Source organism: Triticum aestivum, chromosome 4B, assembly GCF_018294505.1.
Source record: "Triticum aestivum cultivar Chinese Spring chromosome 4B, IWGSC CS RefSeq v2.1, whole genome shotgun sequence".
Classification (NCBI taxonomy): Eukaryota; Viridiplantae; Streptophyta; class Magnoliopsida; order Poales; family Poaceae; genus Triticum; species Triticum aestivum.
In genome coordinates, this window is record NC_057804.1 from 567446749 (window position 1) to 567457048 (window position 10300).

General features: G+C 45.7%; 2 protein-coding genes across 6 annotated transcripts; both read left to right on the forward strand.

Annotated features, from left to right (window-relative positions):
* The first annotated feature begins 90 nt into the window (after positions 1-90).
* LOC123093291 (pentatricopeptide repeat-containing protein At5g15280, mitochondrial) lies at positions 91-4967 on the forward strand. Of its 5 annotated transcripts, XR_006445233.1 has the most exons (4): positions 485-503; positions 592-791; positions 883-4626; positions 4732-4967. XR_006445233.1 is itself a non-coding variant. In XM_044515211.1 (3 exons), the coding sequence occupies exons 1-3, from the start codon at positions 448-450 to the stop codon at positions 3691-3693; spliced, it is 3048 nt and encodes a 1015-aa protein (XP_044371146.1). In that variant the 5' UTR covers positions 91-447; the 3' UTR covers positions 3694-3933. The 5 variants fall into 5 exon arrangements, 1 of the variants encoding a protein (XP_044371146.1); XM_044515211.1 differs by lacking the exon at positions 4732-4967 and having other exon boundaries at positions 91-503; positions 592-3485; positions 3596-3933; XR_006445231.1 differs by having other exon boundaries at positions 94-503; positions 592-4626.
* Positions 4968-5690: 723 nt separating this feature from the next.
* LOC123093293 (uncharacterized) lies at positions 5691-7926 on the forward strand. The gene is made up of 7 exons (XM_044515212.1): positions 5691-5886; positions 6202-6270; positions 6389-6685; positions 6771-6936; positions 7050-7278; positions 7459-7652; positions 7721-7926. Coding segments are annotated over exons 3-7 (756 nt in total). The 5' UTR covers positions 5691-5886; positions 6202-6270; positions 6389-6683; the 3' UTR covers positions 7886-7926.
* Positions 7927-10300: the final 2374 nt, after the last annotated feature.

A 10300-nucleotide genomic window follows, 5' to 3' on the forward strand; every position in this document is an offset into this window, starting at 1 on the left:
TTGAGAATCCTGTAGTATTTGTCGGAATGGAGGCGCGCGTTCGTGTCGGTTTTGAATTGGGCCTCGTCGGTGTTTTTGGTGGGCCATGTTATCCAAAGCATCAGAAAGAAGCAGCCCGACGACCTCCTGCGCCAGGCCCAGCGGCTCCACTGACCCAACTCCGGCCATCTTCGGCCGGGTGGGATCACCGCGCGCCTCCGCCGTCTCCCCCTCCCCCCGCGCTCCTTCTTCCGGCGGCCCCTACCCCCTCTCCCGCCACTCCTTGCGCGCGGCGACCTCGCGGCGCCGCCTTCACCAGCACGCCCAACCTGACAGTCGCCGCCGCGGTCCGTCCCGGGAGAATTCGTGGGGAGAAGGAAGGCGGCGCGCTTATGGGTCCGCCCACCAGCCTCGGCGGGTGAGCGATGCGGCGGCCCCAACCGCGCGACAGGTACAGGGGGGAATCACATGTGGAAGGCATGGCAGTTGCGCCGAGCAATCCATCTACGGCGTCGTCGACCAAGGTGCGTCAGAGACAGAGCTTCTTGGCTCCAGAACGGCACAGCTGTTCCTGCTTGGCACTAATTTTATTTTCTTTTCAACCACTTCCAGCTCGAATCTAAGGAGAGAGCCCAAGATTGGACACCGAGGTTATGCCAATAATGTTCCGGAGTTGAACTCCAACAGTGGGGCCTTGCTGAAAGGTGAACGCTACTACACACTGGGGAAGAGAGAAGGCAGCTCTGTGTGCAATTCAGCCATTGCCGGAGCTTCAGAGGAAACCGGATTTAGTGCGGAGCACGATATTGGGGGTGAGTGCGAGGCTGATGTCCATTTGGTAGCAAAATTGGGCCCTGGTATTGGGAAATTGATTATGTCGAAGTGCTCTTTCATTTTTGACAGTGGAAGGGACACCTTTGAAGGGAATTGCAGCTTGCGTGATGTACTTAAGCTTGGTCTCTGGCTCTCACCGGAGACCCTCCGCAGGTTCTGGCGTGCTTCGCGGCTGAGGCCTGAGGATTTTCTTGACATTTTGATCGGTTTCGGACAAGGTGCAGCAGAAGTTAGGAACGCAAGATTTCTGTGGAATTTGTATAGGTGGGCTTCGTGGCAGAGCAAGGACTTCCGACATCTTCCAAGGTCGAATGACATCATGGTGTCAATACTTGCAGATGCTCATATGCTCAGCCAAGCTGAATCACTGCTTCTCTTGCTGGATGACAACAGGGCTCTCACCGATGCGAGTAGACTGTTCAGTCAGATTACCCAGATGTATTCAGAAGCTGGCCACCTCGACAAATCAGTGGCACTTTTTGATTGTGCAAGGTCCAAGTGTTTGATTCCTTCAGCCTCATGCTATCAAGTACTTCTAAATCGTCTGGTCGGAAAGAGAAAAGAGGAGTTAGTATTAAGAGTATATGTGGACATGCTTGAAGTTGGATTAGGCTCTTGCACAGAAGGAGATATTCTTGATTTTGTCGTCAATGCTTTAGTCAAGGGAGACAAATTCTTACAGGCTATTCGTATAATTCGGCAGCTAAAGAGCTTGAACATTGAAATAAGCAAGGGATCCTTGTCAACTGTTGCAAAAGAATTTTGCAGGAAGAAGGACATTGGTGATATGATGAATTTCTTGGAAGAGTGGAGGTATTTACCTGAGCTGCGTCTTTGCAATCGAATGCTTGCGTCTTTGTGCACAAATCTTGGTACTGACGAGGCATGGTTTGTCTTGCAAAGATTAGAGTCCTTAGGATTTGCCCCAGATGCTACAGCCTTTGGCATTTTCATATGCCATAGCTGTAGAGAAATGAAACTCAAAGCTGCATTCCTCTATTTATCTGAGTGCTTTTCTAGACATATTGAACCTAAAGTTTGTGCTTATAATGCTATTATAGGTGGTGTTTTCACAGAGGGATTGTACAGACATGCAAAATATATCCTTGAAGACATGATTGAAAGAAAAATAATGCCAGAACTGTTAACATACAGGATACTTCTGGCAGGATATTGCAAGTATAGGCAGTTTGATGATATAGAACATATCTTGAGAACAATGGAGACTAATGGTGTAAATGATCTTCCATCTGGAAATTGTGTGCTCTCTAAGGCCTTATCCTTCCTGGGGCTAGACCACTTAGGAGTGAAGGTCAAGAGAGATAACGCCACTGGCTTTCCAAAAGCCGAGTTTTTTGATTCAGTAGGCAATGGCCTGTATTTGGACACTGACTCCAAAAGGTTTGAGATTTCGTTGGTACAGATTCTTGATAATGCTCTTTACCTAGATATTAACTCGAAGATAGTCAATGCGTGTCAGCAAGGCAATGTTGCAAGTGCTCTTCTGCTGAAAAATGAAGCTTTTCAATGGGGACATTACATTTCACCAGCTAGCTCTTCAGAACTAATCAAGTCCTTGTGTGCAAGCCCTGCGCATGTTATGGATGTTATTGACCTTATGGAGGAAATGCCATATACATTTGATAAATTGGACGCTCAAACTCTAAATTTAGTCGTCCAAACACTGAGTAAGAATGAGACGTCAGCTCGTGCAAAATTAGTTTTGGACAGGTTATTCAGAAGGGGCTTGCCAGTCAATCAAGATACCTATACTTATTTGCTTATAGGCTTCTGTACAGAAAGGAACATCGCAGGGTTTTGGGAGTGTTGGAATGTTGCAACAAAGTTTAGTTGGTCTCCTGACAAGAAGGATGTGATTCCCCTCATTAGTCACTTGTGCAAATGGGGAGTAATGGAGGAAGCCTTGCAGCTTATAAGCGTGCTGCTCGACTGCTATCCAAATTTGTTTCTTAGTGCATATTGTGCACTTCTCAAAGAGTTATGCAGGACAGGTTACACTAATGTTGGATGTGCGATGCTGGAGGCTCTCCTAGAAAAGGGTGTGGATGTGGGTCGTTCACTGATTCTTAATGTGGCAGAGGGCTTCCTAAAGGAGCAGAAGACTGTCGAATCGATTGGACTGTATGACATCTGCGGTAATGAAATCAAAATATCGGATCTGTTTACCCACCAATTTGCATTCTCTTCACTAGCATTGTTTGATGCAGAACGGTGCAAGGACTTGGTACAGTCTATGATGAAAACAGAATGTTCTGATGTCTCAGCTTGCAGCTGCATTGTGAACGAATTACTGCAGACAGGAAAAGTAAGCCAGGCAATATCAGTTGTTCAAGCATCCACTTCAGGGAAGAAATTAAGTGTCAAGTTGCTAAATTCCATCCTTCAGTCGTATTGTTGTCTAAACAATTGGAGAAAAGTAGATGCAGTTCTTTGTATCATGCTAAAGATACATGGCATATCTATTTCTAGCTACCGCCTTCTTGTCCGCAGAATGTGTGAGCAGAGTCAGTTTTCTAGTGCATTATACCTTAAGGAGCTGATCCAAGACAGTGACAAGTCAAAAGACCTAATTTTATACAACATTCTGTTATTCTATCTTTTCAAGAGAAGAAACATTTTGCAGGTTCTGGATTTGTTGAAGGATATGAAAGGTAACGGTATTTCTCCAGACAAAACAACATATGATTTCCTTGTTTATGGGTTTCACAAGTCCGGAGATACCGACCGTTCAGTTACTATGCTTGATGCTTGCATTGCTCAGGGATTAACACCAAGCAGCCGCAGTCTCAGAATAGTATTGAGTCACCATTGCTTGTTAGGGAACCTCGAGAAAGCACTGCAATTATTTCATATGATTGAGGGCAGTGAATGGAAGCATGGTTTAGTCATTGAGTTGACTCTCATTTCAGCTCTCCTTTCATTTGGAAGAAATTCTGAAGCAAAATCATGTCTGAACAACCTGAGCAGAAGTGCACTAGCTACATCTTACATTAGTTTTGATGTGCTAATCAAGGAATTCTGCAGACTGGGAGACGTGGAAATGTCTGTTAATCTGATAAATACAATGTTGAAGCATGGTAGACTTCCAAGTGATGCTAGTTACAGCTCTATCATATACAGGTTATGTATACTGAAAGAATTTGATCGGGCGCTTGATTTTCTTGCTGAGATGCAGTTGGAAAACTTAAAACCAAGTGAGATCTCCTGTGATGCGCTCATGCGTGGCCTTTGCGCCTTGGGAAGAACCAGTGACGCTAAGAAGATTTTGGAAATGCTAAGGACCTTTGGGTCTGCAGCATCCTTTGGCATGTATAGAACTGTATTTGATAACTACCGTAGGTGTAACAACACACCGGAAGCCGCAGGACTTCTGCATGACATGCAGCAAGCAGGACACACACCCAACTTTGAGATGCAGTGGTCTGTGATAAGCAATTTAAGCAGGACTGATAGGAAGACTGAAGGATGTGAACAACCTATCTTATCAAACCTTATTTCATCCAGTGAATTCCCCATGAAGGATAATAGGAGGAAATGATTGTTTTTCCCATGCAAAGATATAGCCAATGCTGATGGCAAGGGGACTATGGATGGCTTCCCTCCTACGAAGTGGATGCACATCGGCTACCGGCTCGCACGCTAAAGCTAGAGATACGGCCTTCTGCACCTTGTAGAAGTGGAATAGTGGGTAATACATGGACATTGAGCCAGCGGCAAATCTCTTTCTGTTCATCGTTGTTGACCACAAATTGCAGTCCTGGATGCATCCCGGCTAATTGGTAACACAAAAAGGTAAATACCTCGTTATGTTTCTGTACAACATATTCTGGTCATATCGATTCGCGCAGTATATAGGTTTTACTAGAATATGCATGTTTGTGTTCTTTTCCCTTGCAGTATAGGGTCTTGCGAGCTCTGCAGCTAGAGAAAAAGGAAGTGCATCAAGATGACCTTACTTCCGACCATCCGAAGCTGCTCCTGATAAATCTTGTTGTGATTTGATATCGTTCATGTTCTTCTCACACGATTTTTCTTTATACGAGGGTTCGGTGGATAGCCTTTTCATAGATGTCTCATAACCTTTTCTTGTGTTCCTGAGCACACGCTGTTAATAGATGTCTTATTTCAAGTTGCGTTATTGTTTTCGTCTGATCACATTGTGGTTCCACGCCAGCACCTTGAAGGAACCATCAGGATTCAGGGCTATTGTTGTAAGTGCCGAATCCCAATTGTGCTCCTACGCTGCCACACTAGGTCATGTGGTGCCCGCTTGCTCGCACACCCTGCTCCCGGTGACCAAAACGGGCTTCATCGTCGAGGACGCTGCAACGCTGGTGTCGTGTCGACGGCGTCTTTCAACCATCCATGGTCCACTGCCCGTTACCCCACATGCCCTCTCCCGGTCCTTTGACCGATGTTTGCCTTTGTCTAATCTTTCTCTTCATGTTAACTTGTGATTTAAACACATGATCAACCCAGCGTGCGTAACGTCCTGTTTTGAGTCTCATCCAATGTGTTGTTGCTTTTTTCGCGGAAAAACATGTTGCTGCTTGCTTATATATACGCCGAGAACCATTCATGATGAACTGATGGTGCAGATGGATGTAGAGTATTTGTATCATAATATTCATTCATAGGCATCATCATCTTAGCAATTGAACGAGTTTGTTGGTTTGCTCGTGCTTTCGTATCTGTCCCCGACCGTATTCGCTCTGTTCTCGTTTTTGGCAAGTATCCCTTCCCGTCCTCCTTTCCGAGAGGTCTGTGTCCGTTTCCGCTTCCAAGCAAAACATGAAGAACAAATAGAACAGCACAGGTCTGCTTTTGGTCCCTAGCTACAAAAGGGTGCCGTAGCTTCCCCTCGTCTCCCCACGAAAGCCCTCTTTACGCCTCCGCGACGACGACCACCGTCTCTGCAGAGAAGCCATCACCGACGTCCGGGCGGGGCGCCGCCATCGGCTGCATCCACCGCCGCCCAACCCCCTCCGGTCATGCCTCCCGGCGGCGTAGCGGGTGCAAACGTGGAAGCCAGCGTCCAGACGAGGCTCTGCAGTATGAACTTCATCCCTTTCTCGCTCGCTCGCTCCTCTATTTTTCTACGAGCCAGCCACTGTCCCTCAAGCAAGCAACATGGCCAAATTCGTGGCACCTCGTCTTCACTTCCATCACCACATCTACACAAAGGAAATGTGCAATCCTCAGCTATATCCAAACTTAACCATGATCCACTAGCTAGCTTTCGATTTCGACTAGTTGTTGCGTCTGCTACTCTGCTATGCCGGTTGCTATATTATTCAGTCGATGGTTAGTTGATGAATAAGTTGTCTTCATCGACGCACTCATCGAGCTTGTGTTCTTCTGCTTCAGACGGGAGCATCCAGCATCTGCAAAAACGTCTATTCCTCCCGGCAAACCGTGGCGGCCTCGAGGCCGACGGTACGTATGTTCCTCTTGCTCCATTGTTTTCATTTTATCCATCATACTATGGAATTATTCATCTCCATAGTTTTGAACTTTCTTGTCTACTAACCTTCTGATCATGTTTCCATTTCAGATATGAGTACCCTTATCATGATGTGCCCGCGGGGCCGTTAGAGCCAAAGAACACCAACACTTCCTCTTCCTCCACGCAGGCAGAGGCGGCGACCCATGACGTCTCGCCAACGTCAAGGCACTCGTCTCCACCTATTTTGGCTCCTTACTTTTCTGGTTGGCATTTACAGTTTTTCATCAGAACAGATCTTGGGGGTTCTTTCCACACGTATCCTCCTCTGGGTGGGCCATTCCGGAGCTTGCAAGAAGCCAATGATGCTATTGCGAGCCATCTCGACGACCTGCGCTCTCCAATAATGTGAATGTTCTCAACTTTTTCATGGATTTTCGCATGTCAGAAATTACAATGTTTTTAACATATAGAATGCTCTGACCTGAACTAGGCGCAAGGATGGGCTTTCGGAGGCGGAGAGAGCGGTACGATATCGCCTTTACTGGCCTGATGGCACAAGGAAGAAGTCTTCCAAAGACAATCCGAAACCTAGGAATATCAGCCTATTGGTTCAAGCTTTACTGGACAAGTACAATGAAGATCACCATCTTTTAGGGGTTTGCTCTCTCTCCCTCCTCCTTGCCCTCAGTCTCTGTCCTATTACCAGGGCTGTGTTAATTGTCTTATATTCATGCACTAGTTGCTGATACAATCCGTGCCTCCTTTTCAGGATCTTGCATATGAACTTGATGGTGTTGTGTGCTTCCAAGAATTTTATATGGGGAAGATTGGCTGCCTCAGTATGTACTATCATCTCAATTTTACTACAAAGACTAAAGGATCTGATAATTTTCACGGTGGCATCAACAATCTATTCTTTGCTGAAGTCACACAAATAAAGGGCGAAAGTGTTGAATATGTGCTCAATTGTTTCTGTATGGTGAAACGCAATGACAATGGTATTTCTTCCGCCTTACGTTAAGTTTTGTTCATACGGTTCGTGCTCACATGTATATGGTAGATGTCATTTGGCTGCCCCTAGTGTCATGTTTACCTTAGCTTTACTGTAGTTTTAATATCTAAGCTAGTTCATGCCCAGACATATGTAGTAACTGTCTACACATGTTTTTTTTTCTAAGGCCGATGCTATGGGTGCACCAGTTACGGAAATGTTGATTTGAAGCACCCTATCAATGCTCATAAATATAAAGGTTGCCACTCTCGCCCACACAAAGTATGGTGCGGTTTGGTCGATCAAGGGGTACCTGAATACATCCAGAATGAGGAGGATATGCTGGCGGATGAGGAGGCTAGGATAAGATATATATACAAGGTATGTTTATATCTTGTGGGGTTGGTACTTGTCAGTAATTTTACTAAAGTGTTATTATTCTGTTTCAGTGCCCTGATGATCGTACTATTGTGGCAAAATCGGATGGTACAAGAATGCCTGCTGTTTTGGCCAAGAGAGAGGATGTTGGTTTGGCCAAACGAGAGAATGCTGGTTTGGCCAAAAGAGATGATGGCCAAGGAAAAGGGAAATACATTGTACCTGCAAGGCGTTAGTTGGTTTGAGTATCCCCTTATGCATATGTTTGATTTATTTATTTTTGCTAAGAAAGTGCAAGACTATAATTCCTAAACCCTGCATATCTATAAAATACCAAATATATATATACCTTATGAAAATGTACAACAACAACAACAACAAAGCCTTTAGTCCCAAACAAGTTGGGGTAGGCTAGAGGTGAAACCCATAAGATCTCGCAACCAACTCATGGCTCTGGCATATGGATAGCAAGCTTCCACGCACCCCTGTCCATAGCTAGCTCTTTGTCAATACTCCAATCCTTCAGGTCTTTCTTAACGGACTCCTCCCATGTCAAAATCGGTCGACCCTGCCCTCTCTTGACATTCTCCGCACGCTTTAGCCGTCCGCTATGCACTGGAGCTTCTGGAGGCCTGCGCTGAATATGCCCAAACCATCTCAAACGATGTTGGACAAGCTTCTCCTCAATTGGTGCTACCCCCAACTCTATCTCGTATATCATCATTCCGGACTCGATCCTTCCTCGTGTGGCCACACATCCATCTCAACATACGCATCTCCGCCACACCTAACTGTTGAACATGTCGCCTTTTAGTCGGCCAACACTCGCGCCATACAACATTGCGGGTCGAACCGCCGTCCTGTAGAACTTGCCTTTTAGCTTTTGTGGCACTCTCTTGTCACAGAGAATGCCAGAAGCTTGGCGCCACTTCATCCATCCGGCTTTGATTCGATGGTTCACATCTTCATCAATACCCCCATCCTCTTGCAACATTGACCCCAAATACCGAAAGGTGTCCTTCCGAGGTACCACCTGGCCATCAAGGCTAACCTCCTCCTCCTCACAGCTAGTAGTACTGAAACCGCACATCATGTACTCGGTTTTAGTTCTACTAAGCCTAAACCCTTTCGATTCCAAGATTTGTCTCCATAACTCTAACTTCCTATTTACCCCCGTCCGACTATCGTCAACTAGCACCACATCATCCGCAAAAAGCATACACCATGGGATATCTCCTTGTATACCCCTTGTGACCTCATCCATCACCAATGCAAAAAGATAAGAGCTCAAAGCTAACCCCTGATGCAGTCCTATCTTAATCGGGAAGTCATCAGTGTCGACATCACTTGTTCGAACACTTGTCACAACATTATTGTACATGTCCTTGATGAGGGTAATGTACTTTGTTGAGACTTTGTGTTTCTCCAAGGCCCACCACATGACATTCCGCGATATCTTATCATAGGCCTTCTCCAAGTCAATGAACACCATATGCAAGTCCTTCTTATGCTCCCTATATCTCTCCATAAGTTGTCGTACCAAGAAAATGGCTTCCATGGTCGACCTCCCAGGCATGAAACCAAACTGATTTTTGGCCACGCTTGTCATTCTTCTTAAGCGGTGCTCAATGACTCTCTCCCATAGCTTTATTGTATGGCTCATCAGCTTAATTCCACGGTAATTAGTACAAGGTACCATCATTCACCTTATGAAAATGTATTTCATGATAAATCTGATGATATTGCTTTTATAGTATGGTAATCAAAGTTCACAAAAAGTATAATATGCACTATATTTTGGGACGTAAAAGGTACCATCATTCCGTCCTACTACTGTAGTGTAGTGCTTCCTTCGTCTTAAAAAAGTCTTATAAATTTGGGCAATGCTACGCGTCGGTCGGCGGATCTTTTTAAAAGATCCGCCGCCTTGCAAGCCATTCAATTCAACGTGGGGTGTATGTTAGATTCAGCTAGATTCAGCTGCTAGCTTTGCAACAAGGATGATATTGTGTTTGGACATTTGCAACAGAGTTCATGTTGTAGAACTTCTGCAACAAAGATATTGTTCTAAAATGTTTTCTACAACAGAGCTAATGTTGCAAAAAAAAATTGTATTCACCTTTACACAGGTGTTACGGAAGAAAGTTTTGCGACATCATTAATGTTATAGATATCGCAACATGGAGGATGTTGCAAGAAAAGGACCATCATCGTCCGCCACGAGCTCCTGTCGAACGGTGATGAGGGAGGAGCGGCACCGCCCGTCCTTGCCATCGTGTCACCTCGCTGCCATCCTTCTCTCCAATGAGGTAGGTGCACTGCGGCAGCCGACGAATTGGTAGAGGTGGGCGACAAGCACCACGGCGGCGGCCGAGCCCGATCCCCGGTTGCAACGGTGATCGCGCCCGACCCCCACTGCAACGCCACACCACGGTTGCCAACGGCAGACCCGTGCTCACGGCATGCTGAGACCACCCCGTTGTGCTCCTGATGCGGAACCACATGTCGTTGGGGTTGTTTCTTAGGATATTTGCATCATGTGTACTAATTCTCCCTAAAAAACCTTCATGCTTGCATGCAGATAAGAAAAGACAAATGACGCCAGCAAAAGATTCCATCAAAATTCAATTTCAAAAAATATTTTGTAGCTC